The sequence below is a fragment of the Mustelus asterias genome, chromosome 24 (genome assembly GCF_964213995.1).
Source record: "Mustelus asterias chromosome 24, sMusAst1.hap1.1, whole genome shotgun sequence".
In the NCBI taxonomy this organism is placed as follows: domain Eukaryota; kingdom Metazoa; phylum Chordata; class Chondrichthyes; order Carcharhiniformes; family Triakidae; genus Mustelus; species Mustelus asterias.
The window spans coordinates 2,498,581-2,520,295 of NC_135824.1; the positions used below are offsets into that span (position 1 = coordinate 2,498,581).

Below are 21,715 nucleotides of genomic sequence, written 5' to 3' on the forward strand. Positions count from 1 at the left end.
CCTCAAATAAGGAGACCAAAACTGTGCGCAGTTCTCTGGATGCGGTCTCACCAATGGCCTATACAGTTGCAACAGCACTTCCCTACTTTTATACTTTATTCCATTAGCAATGAATGCCAACATTTGCCTTCCTTATTACCTGCTGCATCTGCATACTATCTGCAATTCGTGCACAAGGACACCCAGATCCCTCTGTACTAAAGCATTTTGAAGTCCCTCTCCATTTTAGATAAGTTGCCTTTTTATTCCTCCGACCAAAATGAAAAACCTCACACTTATCTGCGTTAAATTTTGGTCCATTCACCAATGTATCCATAAATTTGTAAATTTCTTATTTCCTCATTGCAAATTGCATTCCCACCTATTTTAGTGTCATCTGCAAATTTGGCTATCGCTGCATCCAGGTCATTAATATAGATTGTAAATCAATGGGGCCTGAGGACCGAAGCCTATGGCACCACACTACATCTTGCCAACCCGAAAAAGAACTTATCCCACTTTCTGTTGGTTAGACAATGCTTTATCGAAACTAATGTATTACCGCCAACCCCATGGGATCTCGCCTTGTGTATTAACCTTTTATGCAGCACCTTATCAAATACCTTCTGGAATTCCAGATACATTACATCTACAGGACCCCCATTATCCACTTGAATCATTACATCTTCAAAGAACTCCAGCAAATTAGTCAAACATGATTTGCCCTTGAGAAAACCATGCTGACTCTGATGGATTGTGTTCTGACTTTCCAAATATCCAGTTACTACTTCCTTAATAATGGGTTCCAACAGTTTCCCAACAACAGACATTAAACTAACTGGTCCACAGTTTCCTACTTTCTCCTGTTTTGAACAGGGGCATTACTTTAGCCTTTTCCAATCCACTGGAACCTTTCCTGAATCAAGGGAATTTTGGAATATTATAACCAATGCCTCCACTATCTCTGCTGACACTTCCTTTAAGATTTAGGCCAAAAGGAGGCCATTCAGCTCATCGTGTCTGCACCAGTTCTCCAAACGAGCATCATGGCTTAGTGCCATTCTCCTGTCTTTTCCCTGTATTCATGATGTGGAGATGCCGGCGTTGGACTGGGGTAAGCACAGTAAGAAGTCTCACAACACCAGGTTAAAGTCCAACAGGTTTATTTGGTAGCAAATACCATAAGCTTTCGGAGCACAGCTCCTTCGTCAGATGGCTCCTTAAGTCAACTAATGTCTTGCCATCTGACGAAGGAGCTGTGCTCCGAAAGCTTATGGTATTTGCTACCAAATAAACCTGTTGGACTTTAACCTGGTGTTGTGAGACTTCTTACTGTCTTTTCCCTGTATCCCAGCACATTGTTTTTATTCAAGTAATCACCCAATATCCTCTTGAATGCCTCGATTGAACCTGCTTCCACTGCACTTCCAGGCAGTGCATTCCTGACCTGAACCACTTGCTGGGTGAAAAGGATTTCTCTCGCATCACATTTGCTTCTTTTGCAAATCACTTAAATCTGTGTCCTCTCGTTCTTGATCTTTTTACAAGCAGGAACAGTTTCTCCCTGTCCACTCTGTCCAGCTCCCTCATGATTTTGAACATCTCTTATCAAATCTCCTCTTAGCCGCCTTCGCTCCAAGGAGAACAGTCCCAACCTCTCCAATCTATCCTCATAACTGAAGTTACTCATCCCTGGATTCTTGTAAACTTCTGCACTCTCTCCAATGTGTTCATATCCTTCCTATAGTGTGGCGCCCAAAACTGTACACAATATTCCAGCTGAGGTCTAACTAGTGTCTTGTACAAGTTTAGTATAACCTCCTTGCTCTTGTACCCCCATTAATAAAGTCCAGAATACTATATCCTTGATTAACTGCTCTCTCCACCTGTCCTGCCACCTTCAATGATCTGTGCACATATACACCCAGCTCCCTCTGCTCCTGCAACTCTTATTCAAATTGTCTCTCCTTGTTCTTTCTACAGAAATGCACCATCTTGGGCCTCTTTCTGTGCTCTACAATTGCCATAGAGTCATGGAGGTTTACAGCATGGAAACAGGCCCTTCGGCCCAACTTGTCCATGCTGCCATTTTTTAAAAACTAAGTTGATGCCAATTGCCCGCATTTGGCCCATATCCCTCTATACCCATCTTACCCATTTAACTGTCTAAATGCTTTTTAAAAGACAAAATTGTACCCGCTTCTTCTGCTATCTCTGGCAGTTTGTTCCAAACACTCACCACCCTCTGTGGAAAAAATTGCCCCTCTGGACACTTTTGTATCTCTCCCCTCAGCTTAAACCTGTGCCCTCTAGTTTTAGACTCCCCTACCTTTGGAAAAAGATATTGACTATCTAGCTGATCTATGCCCGCTCATTATTTTATAGACCTCTATAAGATCACCCCTTAAGTCTACTACGCTCCAGTGAAAAAAGTCCCAGTCTATCCAGCCTTTCCTTATAACTTAATCCATCAAGTCCCGATAGCATCCTAGTAAATCTTTTCTGCACTCTTTTAGTTTAATAATCACCTTTTCTATAATAGGGGGACCAGAACTGTACACAGTATTCCAAGTGTGGCCTTGCCAATGTCTTGTACAACTTCAACAAGATGTCCCACTCCTGTATTCAATGCCCTGGTTCAATCTACCAAAGTGCATCACCTCCGCACACACGCGGACGGCCTCAACCGGGATATGGGGTTCATGTCACACTATTTGTAACTCCCACAGTTGCGTGGACCTGCAGAGTTTCACTGGCTGTCTTGTCTGGAGACAATACACATCTTTTTAGCCTGTCTAGATGCTCTCTCCACTCCCATTGTTTTGTTTCTTAAAGACTTGATTAGTTGTAAGTATTCGCATTCCAACCATTATTCATGTAAATTGAGTCTGTGTCTTTATAAGCTCTGTTTGTGAACAGAATTCCCACTCACCTGAAGAAGGGGCTTAGAGCTTCGAAAGCTTGTGTGGCTTTTGCTACCAAATAAACCTGTTGGACTTTAACCTGGTGTTGTTAAACTTCTTACTGTGTTTACCCCAGTCCAACGCCGGCATCTCCACTTCAATGTTCTGTCCAATGAAACCAAGCATGCTGAATGCCTTATTTACCACTCTGTCCACCTGTGACTCCACTTTGAAGGAGCTATGAACCTGTACCCCTCGATCTCTTTGTTCTGTAACTCTCCCCAACGCCCTACCATTAACTGAGTAAGTCCTGCCCTGGTTCAATCTACCAAAGTGCATCACCTCGCATTTATGTAAATTAAACTCCATCTGCCATTCGTCAGCTCACTGGCCCAATTGATCAAGATCCCGTTGCAATTGGAGATAACTTTCTTCACTGTCCACCATGCCACCAATCTTGGTGTCATCTGCAAACTTACTAACCATGCCCCCTATATTCTCATCCAAATCATTAATATAAATGACAAATAACAGTAGATTCCTGAGGCACACCGCTGGTCACAGGCCTCCAGTTTGAAAAACAACCCTCTACAACCACCCTCTGACTTCTGTCAAGAAGCCAATTTTGTATCCATTTGGCTACCTCACCCTGGATCCCGTGAGATTTAACCTTATGCAATGACCTACCATGCGGTACCTTGTCAAAGGTGACTTGATCGTGACTTGATTTGCAATATTAAAAGAATTCGGAGGATGTAGTTAATGTTGGCAAAGCCAGCATTTATGGCTCAATTGCAGTTGTCCCAGTGCCAGACTCCCACAGTGCTATTTAGACATTCCAGGATTTTGAGCCAGTGACGATGCAGGAATGGTGATTGATGTCCAAGTCTGACTGGTGATTGTCTCATTTTAACCAATGGTCTTTGTTTTCACAAATATCTCTCTCTGTCACAGGCACATGCTTTCATCAAGCGATCGGAGGCGGAAAAGGTGGATTTTGCAGGTTGGCTGTGTACGACCATTGGCCTGAAGCAGCCAAGCACACCAACGCACACTCCTGCTGTGTAACCACCCAGTGCTGCTAAACCTCTGATGGATGTTTCTGCTAACATTACCTCATCAATTTCCCCCTGTCCCATAAATAATTCTAAAGATATATATTTAAAAAGAAATGTATTTTCATTTTTAAAGGAAGGATGTCTGTTTAAAAATAATTGCCAAGATATTACTGCCCTCTTAAACATTAGATCAATGGGAGTCAGTATTGAGTTTTGAATGGGGCTCAGTTTAGGAGCTGAAGGCAATGGAGCATCTCATTTATCCATTAGGAAACCCATTCTACTGCCCAATTTAGTGGCCACTGGTGGAGACATCCCATTTTGCCAAGTTATTACCCATCCTTTTAAAGGAGAATGGCGCCTCACCCTCCCTTAGGTGACACTCAGAATATCAATTGCTTAAACATGCACTGTAAATGGGAAACTATAACAGATTAAAATTACATTTTTCCCCAATTTATTTTTACTGCATCTCTCATCCTATCAGGGAAGATTATTTATCTGCTCACTATTGTTCGTCTGCAGCCAGAAGAGGAGTTTGGGTCATTACTCTTTTTCTACCAAGCAGTTGGCCCTGAACAATAAGACCGATTGGGAACTTGCTGCAGATTGGCAGCCGGAACAGGGACATTGTAAACACAGCCGGGGGCAGGGGGAAGAATTTACAGGCATAGTTCATCCTATGGGAAGGTTCTGGACCTTTACCTTCATTAAATAATCCCAGAGATTATTAGTGAACCTTGATTTGGAGTTATAAAAACAAGGCAGGATTAATGTTGTGTGGATGCCTTCCTCAAGAAGTTAAAATATAATTTCCAAGTTGCACACCGGTTGAATGAGATCAATTTAAATCAAGATGAAGCCTGTGTCCAGTTATTGCAGATACTCCGCAAACCCAGATATCAGCATAATCCAAGGAGAATCAAATGAAATAGCAGCAAAGATTGTATAATTTTAAACAAGTGAGTTACAAATATTTTAGTCCTGATTATATGGTTTGTCTGTTCACGAATTGGGAATGTTTTGCCCATTAAGTGCAGGCAACTGTAGTCTCGCAAATTCAATGTGTGGGGCATCAGCCAATGTGTGGCAAGACCAGCATTTGTTGCCCATCCCTAATTGCCCTTGAAAACAGTTAAGAGTCAGAGTCACATATAGGCCAAGTGTCTTTCCATTTGGTGCGAAGGAGTTTGCTTTGTGGCCTGCTGCTGCACACCCTTCACCTTCTTGCCTTCCTCCACCGTCAGATATACCCTGACGCTCTGTTCTGCTGTCTGGCAGTGGGGGGGGGGGGCTTGGGGCTCCGAAAGCTTGTGTGGCTTTTGCTACCAAATAAACCTGTTGGACTTTAACCTGGTGTTGTTAAACTTCTTACAGTGGGGGAGGACCCCAGTGGAGGGCTCTCTGTGGAGAGTCCTCCCTTTCTCCGTCGGGAACCTGGCACTCATCAGTGCCATGCAACCGTAGTTTGTGGTTTACAGACTCCTAGGTTGCGTGCCTTTTCTGCAGCCAAGGGGAGTCTGTGTTCCACGTTTATGTAGATTGCAGCCCCATTTTTGCTATTTGAAGGAGCTGTTCCTCAAGTTTTGGTTTCACTTTAGCCCCACACTCCCCATGTTTGGCCATCCGGTGCACAGAGAGGTGGAACTCGTAACCAATCCCAGGAGCAGGCTTAAGTTAGCCATTAACAGGTCTAGGCAGCGGGTGGACATTTGCCCCTTTCACAGCCAGGTGGCCTTGGAGAGGGAGCAGACAGTGTCCATTGGCACACTTCAGGCCTTCTGTGCCTCGTGGACGTCATGAGGTTGGGGTGCATCATCAGCTCTGGGAATATTTTAATTTTAAAAAATGTTTTATTTTCGTTCATGTCCCACCAAGGCTGTCACCCCTACCGTTTTTGCTTAATTTATTGTTTTTCTTAAGGCCAAGGATGACATTTCCTTCCTTTAAAAGACTTGAGTGAATCAGAGGTATTTACAATAATTTGCTGTTTCACGGTCACTGTTACTGAGTCTAGTTTGCAATTCCATCAGCTGGTGTGATGCGATTTGAACCCAGAGCATTAACCTAGACTTCAGGATTACTCGCCCAATGATATTATCACACCACCGTCTACAGGACAAACCTGTGTGGCACCAATTGACTGTTGACCACAGGATTTGTACACACTTAGAGCAGCTCAAAGCTAAAGGTAAAATATACTGCAAATAATCAGCAATTTAGGCAGAATCTGTAGAGAAAATTGGTTAACATTTCTGATCTGTAACCCTAAGTCACAATGGAAGAATAATTTTCAGGTTAAGCAAAGAGGCAGGGAAGGTTTGTGATAAAGGCTGAAGAGAATAAATGTCAAAAGGGAATGATAGGGCAAGGCAAAAGTGTAGCAGTAATAGGACAAGAAAATAAAAAGGGTTTAGAGGAGCCGTAAATGGCAACAGAAATATTTCCAGGACCTGGTTATGATCGGAAGTTGTTGAATTAAATGTTGAGTCAGGAAAGAGGTGTTGTTCCTTAAATGTCACATGAAGCAGAAGTCAGTGTGGGAGTGGGGTTGAGAATTAAAATGACAAGTGACCGGATGCTCGGGGACATGTTTGCAGACTAGAGATCAGTCAACTTAAGACCAAGAACAGTACAAGTCAGTTGAAAAAGCTCATTCCTGGTGATGCCACTCTGTGCTGGCGATTGCTTGTTCCAAAAACTGATTACACTTGCTGCAGATTTGGGCGTTTGCACAGAAACTCGAGTGTCACTTTATCGCAGCTTTGAGTGGATCATAAAACACAGGAGTACCACTGTGACAGAACAGGGCAAATTAACATCCCTGACAATTGCATTTGATTTCAGTTGGTACGTTGAGGAGATATCCTCTGTCTCATCTCACTGGGACAAGAGGATAAAATATTATCAGGTAGGAAGCCATTACTGACTTCATCCAGCAATGTGCCTTCACAAAATAACTATACGAAAAAGCTAAACAATACCGTATGATGTATTTCCAATCTTTTAAAGAAACAAATTGTGATTTACAAGTGAGCAGATAACCTATATTCTGCTTAGGTTGAGTAATCGGTCACTAGATGCTAGGTGAATAGCTGGTTTAACATAGAACATAGAAAGCCACAGCACAAACAGGCCCTTCGGCCCACAAGTTGCGCCGATCACATCCCCACCTCTAGGCCTATCTATAGCCCTCAATCCCATTAAATCCCATGTACTCATCCAGAAGTCTCTTAAAAGACCCCAACGAGTTTGCCTCCACCACCACCGACGTCAGCCGATTCCACTCACCCACCACCCTCTGAGTGAAAAACTTACCCCTGACATCTCCTCTGTACCTACCCCCCAGCACCTTAAACCTGTGTCCTCTCGTAGCAACCATTTCAGCCCTTGGAAATAGCCTAGTTTCTATCTACACCATCACTGAATAGGTGAGAATTGGGTTTAATTCACTTCACAAAAAGGAATTAAAATCTAAATAACAAGAGCGGAAATCTGTATATATCAGTCAATAAAGTGTACCTTAACTCGAGGATTATCATGGTGTAAGCTCTTCACCGTCTCATGATGCAGTTATTGAGAATTGCAACAAGGCTCCACAATTGGTATTTCTACTGGCTAGTTAAACAAATCAGTTCTTGTTCAAAACCACTGGATTTGTATAAATTAAGGGCAGTGCTGAGATAGACCTATAATCAGTAACCCAGAATGGATGCCAGAAGTCAAGGGGTTCCAAAACTTTTACCCTAGCAACTATCTTGGCTTATCCCCCACACCTTCAGAAGTGGCACTGAACCAATGTACAAGGTAGAAGTGCATCATTGTTCAGTCTCCCCTGGGAAGGAGACAAGCATGGATTCATTTGCACTCCACATCTTTAGTGGTGTCCCTTATTTCAGCAGTTCTCAAACCTCTTTGGTTGAAAGATCCCTTCAAATGGTTTAGTTATAACTTAGATCAGGGTGGTCTATTTTGTTAGGAGTGCTACATGTAAATAATGGGTACTTGCAGAAATTAGAGAGATGGATAAGGTTACTTCTCACTAGTTTGTACCCTTGTGTGATGTTTACTGCACTCCCAGCTTGCAACAAGCCCCTTTGCTTTGTTTTTGCAGGTCCCAGTTTGAGGACCACTACCCTCTTTCATGGTGGTTTTTGGCCTTCACCTGGGTTTCCTATGGTGCAGCCCTCCCACATGCTGTCAAAGCTTAATCCTGCATCCCTCCCACTCACATTAAATAGTTAAGCAAAGGTCCAATTTTGAAAGATAACTGTTTTGTACTGAACTTTTTTTGAAATTGTGGAAACCAAACTAGAAAAGTCAGGGAATGAGATGTGCAGTACACTAAATCAGACAATCTTTCTTTAGACCAAATACAACCTGTGTAAGAAAATATTGTTGACTGCTAGAAGTGTGTAAATGTGTAAAAGTGTGTAATTTTGAACCCCTTCAACCTGTGTTCCTGCTAAAGTTTTCACCATTTACCGGATGTTGCAATAAATGATTGTAATGTGATCTTAAACTGTTTTCCTCTTGCCATTTTGCTGCTTTTAAATCAACTAGTGTGAGAAACGAAGCTCACTCTTTAATAATTTTACATGAGTCAAATTCTGAAGAAACGTCTTTTAATCGATCTTGCAAGAAAGGGTGTCGCTGAGCAGGCACACCCTAACATAATTACAGCATGTATTTTATAGTTTCTCCAAAGCCCCCGGTACTCTTTCCCCCCCCCCCCCCCCCCGCGCTATTGATTATGTTATGTGATTGTGTCTCCTATTTCTTGCCTATGTGGTAGTTTCTTAACTGCTGCTATGTTCAGATAAGCTACTTTCTTTGTTCTTTCTTGTTTCGGTCCCATGTTGTGTATCTTCGGTGGTTTCTGTGTTCAGACTGATGTTTGCACACTATAACCTGCTTTAAAGCCTGCTTATGGTTCTACAATTCAGCTTCATGTAGAAGCAACATTATGCCATATCTCACACTAGAGTAACAATTGTAATTGACATCTTTACAGATCACTAAACCCCAAACACATCCATCCACAAGCCCCAGCCTCTTGGTGATTAGCAATCTGCATGTGGCCCATTTGGGTTGAGTACAGCCCATAAAATATTTTGACTGTTCCATCCCTGCATAGTTCTCCTACCAGTATGACTGAAGTGATATGCATGTAAAGCATGGGGTATGTGAAGTGAATTGTGTGCTTCCAGTGTCCAATCCAGTATGAATATTGCTTTAAAGTGCTATTATCTATAATTGAAATATTCAGCATGGAATGTATCCAATCTTGAAAGGGTCATATAGTAAACATGGTAGATTTCAATCTTGTGGCCCAACTGAGATGGAGGGCCACTCACTGTTCCATTTGTGAACATACATGGAAACATTGTACATTCCATAATTGATTCAGGACATTAAGGGTAGGATGATTTACTTAAATTCTACAGTCAATAGAACAAAGCTCACTACCAAGAATTTTTCAAAGTTAACCATCTTTCTTCAGTCTATAACTGAATTACAATCATCCAAGGACAATAGTAGCAGAACTGGGTAAAAGTTTCAAAGTTTTAGTCACAAGTAGGCTTACATTAACACTGCAATGAAGTTACTGAAAATCCCATTGCCACATACTGGCACCTGCTCAGGTACACAGAATTTAGCATAGCCAATGCACCTAACCAGCACATCTTTTGGACTGTGGGAGGAAACCCACAGACACAGAACATAGTTTCTGCACAGACAGTGACCAACCCAGGAATTGAAGCTGGGTCTCTGGTGCTGTAAGGCAGCAGTACTAACCACTGTGCCACCATGCTGTCAAATTCCTGAAGGTAAAAGAAACTGCAGGCTGTAGGGGAAAAAAAATAGTGCTGGTTGGATAAATCTACCAAAGAGCTGGCACAAACAAAGAGCAAATAGCCTCCTGTTGTGCTGTTATAATTCTACAGGTGACAAGCTGTAGATGCTGCAGCACCACCAAAACAAGTGATCAACCAGAACATATGATACGGTGGTCCAATCTTTGAATTCCACAACAGGATAACTTCCTGTTCAATTAACTCTCATTGACCATGATTACTATCTTTTAAATGAAATGATTGATCTGCACAATGGAAAAAGCTGCATTATATACTTTAAATAGATTTTATTTAGATCAAACCCATATGGCAATGTAAAGAATCCATGACAAGATGAGCACATCTGCAAATAGGAGCTTTATTTTGCTGTTGTCGCTGGTTCTGTCGCTGCCGCTGCCACCTTTTGCTTCTTCTCCAGTTTGGCTTTGTACTTAAAGAGCAAAGAAAATCAGTTCAGTATTCAATATCCGCACCAACCTCACTCACTTCTTAGAAACTGGATTAAATTGCATCTCTGCACCAACATTTTAAAAATATTTGGAAGTAGCATGACAACTTAAACCACTGGTGTATTTTGCAGGGAATTAGGCCATTACACCCACTGCAACAACCAATTCATGCTCTCAGGCATCAGAACTTCCACTAATATCACGATTTATCAAAAACACAGACCATAAAGTGCAATCTCATCACGGTCACAGGATTATAGCTAGTCCCCAATTTTGCCCAGTGGGATAAAGAAAACACAGGGTTCAGCAGAGTAGGAGTGCTGAATCAAAAAATTGTGGAATTATTTGATTAGATACCAGCAGCAAATTAGATTCAAATTTGAAAATGAATTGTCTGAAAAACACTCCAGCATTCAGACTCTGGGAAAGGCCACTCTCACTTTGCCCTCTGGTGCCACAAAGGAACTGTTTTCCAACCAGTTTTTTTGCCCATATTTTCTAACAAGCATTTGAGATTAATTGCATACATAACATTTCGGCTACAATCAGAACCCTGCAATCAAAAGTTGAAAAATATCCCAACATTTTCAGTGCAATTACCACCAGCTCAACTATGACCGTCTACAGAATCTAAACAGTTTAACTGGCTATCAAGGCTCAAACGTGGCCAGACATCCATCAGGTCTCGAGCACAAACCAATACATAGCTGCACTTACATTCTTTTCCTGCAGGAGGATTGCACGGCGTCGTGCAGTCTTGGAATATGGATTCAGTTTGATCATGATCCTCAGGTTCTTCAGTGGGTTCTTCTTGAGTACCCGGCGCTGAACCTTTTTACTGTGGAAAATATGAACATAGGTTGTAATGCAGAGAGGCACAGTAAAACAAACAGGTCCTTAGTTTCAGTTTGGTACAGGAATTAGTGTGGCAACAGTTCAACAAAGTCTGTGATCTGTTGTGCCTTGATGGAAAAGCAGCACAATCAAGGCATTGCAATAATACAGGTGGCAGTGACACCTTATGGTGCATGTCTACCTCTAGGTCGGAGATAGGTGGATAATGCCAAGTTAGTTGACATTAGCATGAATATGGCTTCCCTACAGATACATTTAAAATGCTTCACATGTCCTCCACCCCCTGGCAATTATCCCAACTTTAGCTTCATGTTAGTCAAGACATCAGAACTTCCACTCATATCACAAGGTATCAAAAACACGGACCATGAAGTGGATCATCATCATGTCTAACTCCAATACACAAGTTGTGCATTCACTCATTAATTCCCATTAAATATATGGAATTCAACCGAAATCCCAGGGCAACAAAGTTCAGCTCATAGAAAAATCAGGAGAAACATTCCAACTTACTTTGGTGGACGAAGAGCCTTCTGGATTTCTTGACTCTTCATGATGCGACTCAGATCTGTGTTCGTCATCTTGTGAATAGGAAGGCTGGATTACAAAAAGAAGAAACAAAAGCTATAAGGAAAGGGCACAAGCAACACGACAACTTAAACCACTGGTGTATTTTGCAGGGAATTAGGCCATTACACCCACTGCAACAACCAATTCGTGCTCTCTCAGGCATCAGAACTTCCATTAATATCACGATTTATCAAAAACACAGACCATAAAGTGGAATCTCATCACGGTCACAAGATTATAGCTAGTCCCCAATTTTGCCTAGGGGGATAAAGAAAACACAGGGTTCAGCAGAGTATGAGTGCTGCCACTGGCTTTCAACTTCCTGGGTTAGAGATGAAAGGTCCATGAGGTGCAAATCAGACCCAACAGGATCAGGTAACGATGCTCATACACTTAAAAGTGCAATTTTGGCAAAGAGACAGTAACTTCAGACAATGGGAGAAAGTAGAGAAGGGAGAAAGCACATAAAGATCAACTTAGATGAAGAGCTTCATTCTCCCTGAGGATAGGTGAGAGCACTTACTTGTATCCAACCTTCAATTTGGAAGGCTTGCGCCAAGTTCCATACAGGTCATCCAGCTTACGGAAGGCACTCTCTGTCCAGATGCAGAACCGCCCTACGTGGCCACCAGGAGCAAGTCTCAGGACATTTAATTTGCTGACGTTGAGAAGAGTTATGCCTGAAGGTGACAATGTAGAGCAGCATTAGATTCTCTGCCAAGTACAACTACCTTCAACTCAAGTAACATTACAATAAGCTGTTGCAAAAAAAAAGCAATTGCCACCAGTATAAAAACAAATTTGCCCATGCCATCTGGGAGCGATTATAGACAGCCCAGTACCATCCTTCCCCCATCAGAATGGACTGAGCCAGAAAAGAGCAGGGTTAAAAAAGATGTAATGCACTATTTTAGATTTAAAAGGGTTTGTAAAATGAACTCCAGTTTAAGATGCATTACCCAACCTCTGCTACTGAAGTCAGAACTTCCACTCATATCACAGGTTTTCAGAAACACGGACCTTGAAGTGGAATCTCATCATTCTATCCAGCTCAGAGCAGACAATTAGCTGCCCCCGGTCTTTAACAGTACATTACTGATCCTTCTCAAATTGAAAAACAACAGTTGTCCCAAAAATGCTAATTGTATTAATGAAAAATTATAAAACATTCATAAATGCACTCCTGCCCATTAGAACACACGTTGCAGTGCCAACACCGCCCCCCAACGAGATTACCTGGGATGTTTCTGAAAGCTCTTACAACACCATTGTCCTCATTGTAGATAACGCATGGGCCCTTCCGCCGGATGCGACGACGGTTCCTCATTTTACCTTTGCCGGCACGCATACGCTGGGAAGCATAAACCTGCAGGGATAAAAATCAATCCCATTTTGACCAATTCCAAGTAATAGTCAATTGTTTTTCTAAAAATTCAGCCAAGATCAGATCTTCCAACTCATCTGTCATCAGAAACACGGACCTGAAGTGAAATCTCATCCTCTCTCTCTGTATATCATTGTGATTAAGGAAGAGAGTTGCTTGCCTTTTTGATATCATTCCAGGCCTTCAGTTTCTTTAGCATCAGAACGGCTTCCTTTGTCTTTTTGTAGCTTTCAATCTTGTCTTCAACCACAAGTGGGAGCTCTGGGATTTCCTCAATGCGATGACCTGCAGATGATAATAAAATTAGTTTCTGGAAAATTCAAATCCCAATTCAGCTGGACAGACAACTCCAAATACAAGTTACAAAGACCCAAATCAGAACTGGTCAAAGCAAAAACATTTCCCACCCGAGCATCAGTACTGAAAATGTCTTCCGCTCCATGCATCTCTTGCTACTGGAGTCAATAACATATATAATGATCTGGTTAGAATTGCATACAGCTGATTCTTAGGATATGGAATTACTTACCAGGAACAGCAGCACAAACAGAATTCATTTTAACAAAGGGAAATGGGGTTTAATTATTTGAAAAATTTTGATGGGCAAAGCAAAAGTTGCCAGAGCCAACAGTCAAAAATGGGGCAAATTGGCCAAAAAAATATGATGCACAGTGGCACAGATATGAAATTAAACAGCTGGTGTTGGCTGGCTTTGAGGAAAGCTTAAATTCCAAGTCGCTCAAATTTGAAAATCTCCATTAACATGTCTAGGAGCTGCTCAGATCTAAATGGTCGTCATGTGTCTGCACCAGTGTAATAACAGAAGGCAACTGTCACTGTGCACAGAATTAGACGCAAATTACACCATCATAGCAAGTCCTGCCAAGTTTCAGAGTACCACTCAAACTATGGCATTGAAGCCCATTTCAAAATAGACCCGAAAGATCTGCCTGTAAAACACAAATATGGACCCTCAGTACATAGGACCAGGCAGCACAGTGGTTAGCACTGCTGCCTCAGCGCCAGGGACCTGGGTTCGATTCCCACCTTGGGTCACTGTCTGTGCAGAGTTTGAACGTCTTCCCTGTCTCTGTGCAGGTTTCCTTGTGTGCTCCGGTTTCCTCCCACAGTCTGAAAGACGTGCTGGTTAGGTGCACTGGCCATGCTAAATTCTTCCTCAGTGTACCCGAACAGGCGCCGGAATGTGGCAACTAGGGGATTTTGACAGTAACTTCATTGCAGTATTAATGTAAGCCTACTTGTGACAATAAATAAACTAAACTAATTCCCGCTAGCAACATTTCAAAATCCTTGCACTCAATTTCAGCCAACCTCATTAAACATTTTCTGCCTTCAATGCCACTTAAATTCATAAATAATTTATATGTCAAGACTGGAACATATTTCAGCAGACACAAGTAACCCACTCACCTTTTTAATTCCAGAATGTCTCACCTTGATGCAAGCAAAGAAAACTCTCCAAGTGATTGTACTCATTGTAATCTCTACAGAAAAAAAATCCACTAAACCAAACTACTCTACAACACTGGCGGTAATTACTTTGAAAAGGCACACCTGTTGTATTTACTAGGTCACTGCACTCAATAGAAAGCAATTTACAGCAGCCAACACGAGTGAAGCCAGTGAAATAAAATCACCAATCTCACCGATTTCTCAGGCATGACATACCAAAATGACATGTGCTTTGACCATTAACACCAGGTTAAAATCCAACAAGTTTATTTGGTAGCACGAGCTTTCAGTCACGGTGGCATTTGACCATTAACAATTTTCACAAAGCACTGAACTTTTATTCAGTGTGAGCCAAGCATTTTAACCTCTGCACATTCTTACCTTTTGACAGGACCAAAGCAGGGAGGGCAGATGCAGCCAGAGAAGAGCAGATGGCATATCGCTTCTGGGTTATATTCACCCTGCGGTGCCAACGGCGCCAAGTCTTCGTGGGAGCAAACATGCGGCCACCACGACACATCTGATGTGGGTTAAGGTGTATAGCTTTGCCAAAATAAACAACGTTGGACATCCATTTCTGCTCAGATTTCAACATTCGTCACTCCCCTGTACCAGCTTAATGACAGTAGGCAACTGCCACTGCGCACAGTGTAAGACGCAAATTACACCATCATAGCAATTAGGAATATTAGGCCAACAAATTAAGCAGCTCAAGTGAAACAAATTTGTTTGTTAAAGGACAGAACACAAAATATGATTGCAACAGTTAGTGTGCATCTGCAATGTTTAAACACACAAAATAGGATACATTGCCAAAAGCACCCTGGCCAGAGCGATGGGTGCCACCACCTCGTACGCGGGGAATACGAGCTACAGCCCTGCCAGTACCCCATGATTCAGCACTGGTTTGGTGACCTGAAAAATAAACATTTGTTTTAATACAAATAATGGAGTAGATTTCCAAACAAAGTCACCGACTAACCTATACCTACAAGTGAATTCCAGTTTGTTAACTGTCACCATTCAGTAAGCTGTAAATAACTAATGCAGTATCAAGCATAAAATCACAGATGGAATGGACAGAATGGAAAAAAGCCATTCACACATCCATGCCAGTGCTGATGCTCCATACATACTTCCTTCCACCCCTTCATCTCATCTGCACATCCTATTACTTCTTTGTTAGTTTATCTAACTTCCTCTTAAAATGTATTTATTTTCTATTCTCATCAGCTCCTTTCCATGGTAGAGTTCAGTATCAAACCACTCTCCATGAGGGGCTGAGACAGATTGGACAGGGAAAATTTGTTTCCCCTAGCAAAGAGATCAGTTACCAGGGATTGGTAGAAGGATTAAATGGGACATTATTTCACCCAGAAGGTGGTAGGTGTCTGGAATCCAATGCCCAGAATGGTGGTTGAAACAGAAATCCTCAAATCATTTAAGGATCTACACCTGAGGTGTTGCAACCTGCAAGGTTATGGCTCAGGCGCTGGAACGTGGTTTTAGATTGGGCAGCTAGTCACATCAAAAAAAGCAACATTTTGAACATAATCTTACTTCCTTTTAACTTAAATCTATATTTATAAAATCAAAATATTTCTGCACAAAATATCTTAAAAGTGAGCTACTACTCAGATAGTAACATAATAGTCATGCCACTTCACACAATAGGATGGATTTATCTTCAAATGTTAACCTTTTTAGAACTAAACATATTCCACACTCAAATTCAACTTACTAGATAAAAAGTCACAGAAGTAGCCTTCTCTAAATTAGTTTAAAAGATCAATATACTTTACCTGCATCTGCACTCACAGCATATGGCTGTCTGCTGTTTTTGCGTAGATTTGTGTGAACAAAGTTCACGATATCTGGCCGAATAGGAGCCTTGAAAACAGCAGGCATAACAACATTTTTGCCTGATAGTTCACCCTTGTCACTGTACACTGTTATTAATGGTCGAGCACATGCCTGAAATGTATGAAAGAAAGCCATTAAGATACAAATGCTGCAGAAGTCTGAACCTCAGTTCAGTAGTACAATTTACTACCTGGGTCTCTTGCCACTCAGTGATATTGAGACCCATCCTCTGGCCATAGGCACTTTCTGTAACCAGACAGCTGCCAACCATAAGTGGTAACTAAATGGTGCTCGGTAAGGCACCCGAGTATGTAATAAACCACATATACTCAACTCTGCCAATATACAGCATCACATTTAAAATCACTCAAATTCTTCTGATGGTTCTCACATTAAGTTAGGTTATTATTTTCTAGGAAATACCTCAAATAAACAAACACCCCCGTTATTTCACGACTAGAGATCCACCCTGCTAAATAAACTGCGATAAATGGTCTCAAAGGCAAAGCACGAATAACTTTCCCTTACTGGGTTACAATTTTTAAAGATTTATAATGATCCGTGAAAACACAGAAGGTTCAACAGTGCTGTGATTGTTCTATTACGTTAGGGGCTATGACCTCAAAACTACTTAAAAGCCATTTCTCTAACACGAAAAATAGTTGGCAAAAATACGAAAAATCATGTTCAGTAAAAGCACCCAGTCACATGGCGCCGCTTCATTCAGCAAGGCCTTGCTTGGAAATGAACCCCCTTTATTTACAAGATATCAGGCAAATCTGAAATAATTCCAGCACTTAACCCCAAATTAAGAACATTGACAATGGAAAATTGTTAGAAGTGAACTTTCTCATCACCAGATTCTGCTCCGTGCCGTCTATTCGCAGCTCTTTATTAAAAGCAGCTTTCGTGGCTTCCAGGAGACAACGTGTCTCCCCCTCCCCCACCCGCCTATAAAATGGCGGCCCGGCCTCGGCATTTACTCTCTTTCACAGAAACTTTATATTTATATATATTTTTTAAATAGAACATTTTCTAGGTGCTGGGAGGGTCCCGCGGGGTGTGGGCGCGGGGTTAAAGACGGGTTTTACAGCTTTAACCGCCGGCTTTCCTCTCTCACCATCTCCGCTGCTGCTCCCCGCGCTCGGGATGGCGGCGGCCGGAAAAGGAAGAACACATCACCGCCGCGCCCTTAAATAGCGGCCGCCGCCAACCTCCCGCCCCGGGAAACACCGCCGGCAGCCCGGCCACTGGGATCCAGACACTCACACACCGGCCCCCCCTCACCAATCACACATTGAAAACCAGTAAAACCTCCCGTTTCCCCTCAAAAAAACACTAAAATATCGCCGGCACTATTTTCTTTTAGCGGCGGCACTATTTTATAGCGCGGTAATGCGGCCGCTGAAGTAAAATTTCTTTTTTAAAAAAAATAAAAAACCATTTCAGACAATAGTGATTCTTGGGAAAAGTTGTTGAGCATAAATCCTTCGTTAAAAATAAATAAATAAAAATATTTGGACCGACTATCGGTGGGAGTGACGGCGGAGAAACGCGCGCGCCGGGCGGCGGTTTGAATTTGAATTCCTGTCGGTTTTATTTTAACAAGTTGAGTTTTTGTGGTGAATTCAGCTTCATTTCTCCTCACAGCTCCGTTCAGAATGGACTCTGCCGCTCTCCAGTCCATCCGAGGCTTCCACACCTTCCTTCTGGGGTAAGTGCCCAGGGAGCTGTTGATGCAACCCAAACTCCTGCTGTTGTTTAAGGAATGATGCCGGTGTTGGACTGGGGTGGGCACGGTAACAAGTCTCACACCAGGTTAAAGTCCAACAGGTTTAACTGGTAGCACGAGCCACAAACTTACGGAGCGCTGCCCGAATAGTGCTCCGAAAGCTTGTGGCTCGTGCTACCAAATAAACCTGTTGGACTTTAAGTTGGTGTTGTGAGACTTCTTACTGTTGTTAAGAAAGCCCCACCACCAACACCTCTTACTATCTCAGAAGACTAAGGAAATTTGGCATGCTATGGCTCTCACCAACTTTTACAGATGCACCATAGAAAGCATTCTTTCTGGTTGTATCACAGCTTGGTACGGCTCCTGCTCTGCCCAAGACCACAAGGAACTACATAGGGTCATGAATGAAGCCCAGCCCATCAAGCAAACCAGCCTCCCATCCATTGACTCTGTCTACACTTCCCGCTGCCTCGGCAAAGCAGCCAGCATAATTAAGGACCCCACGCACCCCGGATATTCTCTCTTCCACCTTCTTCCGTCAGAAAAAGGATACAAAAGTCTGAGGTCACGTACCAACCGACTCAAGAACAGCTTCTTCCCTGCTGCTGTCAGACTTTTGAATGGAACCAAAAGAGCTTTGACAAAGGGTCAATCTGGACTCGAAACGTCAGCTCTTTTCTCCTTACAGATGCTGCCAGACCTGCTGAGATTTTCCAGCATTTTCTCTTTTGGTTTCAGATTCCAGCATCCGCAGTAATTTGCTTTTATCCAGACTTTTAAATGGTCCTACCTTATATTAAGTTGATCTTTCGCTACACCCTAGCCATGGCTGTAATACTACTATATTCTGCACCCTCTCCTTTCCTTCTCTATGCACAGTATACTTTGCCTCTATAGCATGCAAGAAACAATACTTTTCACTGTATACTAATAATAAATCAAATTGAATCCTTCATTGAAAATTGGGGCGGCACGGTAGCACAGTGGTTAGCACTGCTGCTTCACAGCTCCAGGGACCTGGGTTCGATTCCCGGCTTGGGGCACTGTCTGTGTGGAGTTTGCACATTCTCCTCGTGTCTGCGAGGGTTTGCTCCGGTTTCCTCCCACAGTCCAAAGATGTGTGGGTTAGGTTGATTGGCCAGGCTATAAATTGCCCCTTAGAGTCCTGAGATGCGTAGGTTAGAGGGATTAGTGAGTAAATATGTGGGGATATGGGGGTAGGGCCTGGGTGGGATTGTGATCGGTGCAGACTTGATGGGCCGAATGGCCTCCTTCTGCACTGTAGAGTTTCTATGATTTCTATGATTGAGTGAAGCTGAGTTCTTGTCTCCTCAGCCCCTTCTCTGGGTAATGATTTGATTTATTACTGTCACAGGTATTGGTATACAGTGAAAAGTATTGTTTCTTGCGCACTATACAGACAAAGCATCCCATTTATAGAATATATGGGGCAAAAGAATAGGGTGCAGAATGTCCCGTTACAGCTATTGCTAGGGTGTAGAGAAAGATTCACTTAATATAAGGTAGGTCCATTGAAAAGTCTGATGGCAGCAGGGAAGAAGCTGTTTTTGAATCGGTTCGAACGTGACCCTCAGTTTTTTGTATCTTTTTCCTGATTAAGAATTGAGTGAAGCTGAGCTGTTATCTCCTCAGCTCCTCCTGTGGGTAATGGGAACAGAGGAGCAATGATCATTGGGTTGAAGAATAGGCTGGGTAATCTATCTATTTGTCTGTCTCTCACTGTCAGTGATATTGCTTTGTAGAGAAACACCCACAGAAACAAAAACAGAAAATGCTAGAAAATCTCAGCAGGTCTGACAGCATCTGTACAGAGAGAACAGGGTCAACATGAGGATGACCATCAGATTCCAGCATCCACAGTATTTTGCCTTTAACATGCATAGAAACAGAAAATGGGAGCAGGAGGAAGCCATTCGGCCCTTCAGATTTGCTCTGCCATTTAATTTTGATCATGGCTGATCATCCAACTCAATAGCCTAATCTCGCCTTTCCCCTATATCCTCTGATCCCCTTCCCCCAAGTGCTATATCTAACTGCCTCGTGGAAACATTCAGTGTTTTGACCTCAACTGCTTTCTGTGGTAGCAAATTCCATAGGCTGACCACCCTCTGGGTGAAGAAATTTCTCCTCATCTCTGTCCTAAACAATCTACCCTGTATCATCAGACTGTGATCCCTAGTTCTGGACATCCCCACCATCGGGAATATTCTTCTTGTGTCTACCCTGCCTAGTCCTCTTAGAATTTTATAGGTTTCTATGAGCTGTTTGAAGTGAGGGATGAAGAACATTACTTCATGCAGCATCATTCTATCCTAATTTTAGCTTTTGATTTTCCACTCCCCCACCCCCACTCTAGTTCCTTACTTCCATAGAACCAAGGAATTCCTACAGTACAGAAGGAGGCCATTCAGCCCAACAAGTCCGCACAAGTCCCACCATCCTCATATGCCTGTGTATTTACCATGGCTAATCCACCTAACCTGCACATCATTGGACATTGGGGCCCAATTTAGCATGGCCAATCCACCTAACCAGCACGTCTTTTGGACTGTGGGAGGAAACTTGAGTACCCAGAGGAAAGCCAAGCAGACACGAAGAGAACGTGCAAACTCCACACAGACGCGAAGAGAACGTGCAGACTCCACACAGACACATTTCTTTTTCCAAATGCTAATTGGCCTTCCATATACTTCCAGCATTTCATTTCACTCTTAATTTTCCAGTTTATTTTTATTTATAAAGTAAAGTTAATTTATCAGTCACAAGTAAGGCTTACATTAACACTGCAATGAAGTTACTGTGAAATTTCTCTAGTTGCCACACTTCGGCGCCTTTTCGGGTCAGTGCACCAAACCAGCATGTCTTTCAGACTGGGGAGGAAACCGGAGCACCTGGAGGAAAACCATGCAGACGTGGGGGAAATCGTGCAAACTCCACACAGACAGTGACCCAAGCCAGGAATTGAACCCGGGTCCCTGGCGCTGTGAGACAGCAGTGCTAACCATTGTGCCAATGTGCCGCCTGAAATGTTAACAGATATCTTAGTGCTTTAATAATGCAAGCTGTTTTATTTTGTTTGTATCTATCATAGTGTTAGAGATACTTGATTCCATGTTGAGCTCTGCAATCTAGAAGTACATGGCTAAGGCCTTCATTCTAGAATACAGAGAAAACATGTTGAGAGAGTTTGAAGAAGAAAGAAGCATCTGTCTCAAACATTGAAATACAAAATGAGATTGTGTCAATACATTTATTCTGCTTCTAGACTCTGTGACCAAGAAAACAAAGGGATGTTAAAGGAGCCCATGCTGTATGAGGTAATCTACTTGAACAATTTTAGTATTTTATTTTCTCCAGTGCACCTCTTGCATGATCCAGCTCCATAGTACTGTGTCTACTATGTTCCACTCTCTCACTTCATGCACAACCAGACCCCCCATCTCCAGTGGCTTTATATTCTTGAACTTGATCAACGCATTTCAGTAGTGGATCAATACAGTGCACCTATTGGACCCAGTAACAGCACATGCTCATTGTACAGTGCTCCTATACAACTGAAACTTTAAC

At 42.5% G+C, this 21,715-nt stretch overlaps 3 protein-coding genes and 7 non-coding genes across 12 annotated transcripts in view; 2 read left to right on the forward strand and 8 right to left on the reverse strand.

The window, feature by feature from the left end:
* The window catches only part of map2k1 (mitogen-activated protein kinase kinase 1), a 64,766-nt gene extending 56,299 nt beyond the window's left edge, over window positions 1–8,467 (forward strand). For 2 of the 3 annotated variants that reach the window (XM_078241165.1, XM_078241167.1), the window contains exon 11: window positions 3,837–8,467. In XM_078241165.1, coding sequence (XP_078097291.1) covers window positions 3,837–3,950 — 114 coding nt within the window. In that variant the 3' untranslated portion in view covers window positions 3,951–8,467. The remainder of the gene's footprint in view (window positions 1–3,836) is intronic. The other variant, XR_013500753.1, reaches the window with a different exon arrangement.
* Window positions 8,468–10,061: 1,594 nt separating this feature from the next.
* rpl4 (ribosomal protein L4) lies at window positions 10,062–17,728 on the reverse strand. The gene is made up of 10 exons (XM_078241169.1): window positions 17,513–17,728; window positions 16,332–16,503; window positions 15,338–15,444; window positions 14,911–15,049; window positions 13,217–13,341; window positions 12,909–13,038; window positions 12,196–12,352; window positions 11,616–11,699; window positions 10,965–11,085; window positions 10,062–10,228 (listed from the first exon to the last, which is right to left on the reverse strand). Exons 1-10 carry the CDS (start codon window positions 17,513–17,515, stop codon window positions 10,157–10,159), a joined length of 1,110 nt encoding a protein of 369 aa, XP_078097295.1. The 5' UTR covers window positions 17,516–17,728; the 3' UTR covers window positions 10,062–10,156.
* On the reverse strand, window positions 10,425–10,496 carry LOC144511610 (small nucleolar RNA SNORD18). Its single transcript, XR_013500858.1, has one exon. It is a non-coding gene; the product is annotated as a small nucleolar RNA SNORD18 (small nucleolar RNA).
* On the reverse strand, window positions 11,423–11,494 carry LOC144511608 (small nucleolar RNA SNORD18). Its single transcript, XR_013500856.1, has one exon. It is a non-coding gene; the product is annotated as a small nucleolar RNA SNORD18 (small nucleolar RNA).
* Window positions 11,831–11,902, reverse strand: LOC144511609 (small nucleolar RNA SNORD18). Its single transcript, XR_013500857.1, has one exon. It is a non-coding gene; the product is annotated as a small nucleolar RNA SNORD18 (small nucleolar RNA).
* Window positions 12,647–12,718, reverse strand: LOC144511607 (small nucleolar RNA SNORD18). Its single transcript, XR_013500855.1, has one exon. It is a non-coding gene; the product is annotated as a small nucleolar RNA SNORD18 (small nucleolar RNA).
* On the reverse strand, window positions 13,112–13,178 carry LOC144511611 (small nucleolar RNA SNORD18). Its single transcript, XR_013500859.1, has one exon. It is a non-coding gene; the product is annotated as a small nucleolar RNA SNORD18 (small nucleolar RNA).
* Window positions 13,832–13,931, reverse strand: LOC144511613 (small nucleolar RNA SNORD16). The gene has a single exon (XR_013500861.1). It is a non-coding gene; the product is annotated as a small nucleolar RNA SNORD16 (small nucleolar RNA).
* Window positions 15,108–15,207, reverse strand: LOC144511612 (small nucleolar RNA SNORD16). Its single transcript, XR_013500860.1, has one exon. It is a non-coding gene; the product is annotated as a small nucleolar RNA SNORD16 (small nucleolar RNA).
* Window positions 17,729–17,812: 84 nt separating the features above from the next.
* Window positions 17,813–21,715, forward strand: part of zwilch (zwilch kinetochore protein) — a 38,914-nt gene continuing 35,011 nt past the window's right edge. Inside the window, exons 1-2 of the mRNA XM_078241170.1 lie at window positions 17,813–18,106; window positions 21,414–21,465. Coding sequence (XP_078097296.1) covers window positions 18,054–18,106; window positions 21,414–21,465 — 105 coding nt within the window. The 5' untranslated portion in view covers window positions 17,813–18,053. The remainder of the gene's footprint in view (window positions 18,107–21,413; window positions 21,466–21,715) is intronic.

What these genes read in the sequence shown, in the direction of transcription:
- rpl4 (XM_078241169.1), bottom strand. An exon ending in TGCTTTGGTCCTGTCAAAAG is followed by an intron (nt 13,342 to 14,910) that starts GTAAGAATGTGC and finishes TATCATCTGCAG; the next exon opens with GTCATCGCATTGAGGAAATC. An exon ending in TCCTCCTGCAGGAAAAGAAT is followed by an intron (nt 10,229 to 10,964) that starts GTAAGTGCAGCT and finishes TTGCTCTTTAAG; the next exon opens with TACAAAGCCAAACTGGAGAA.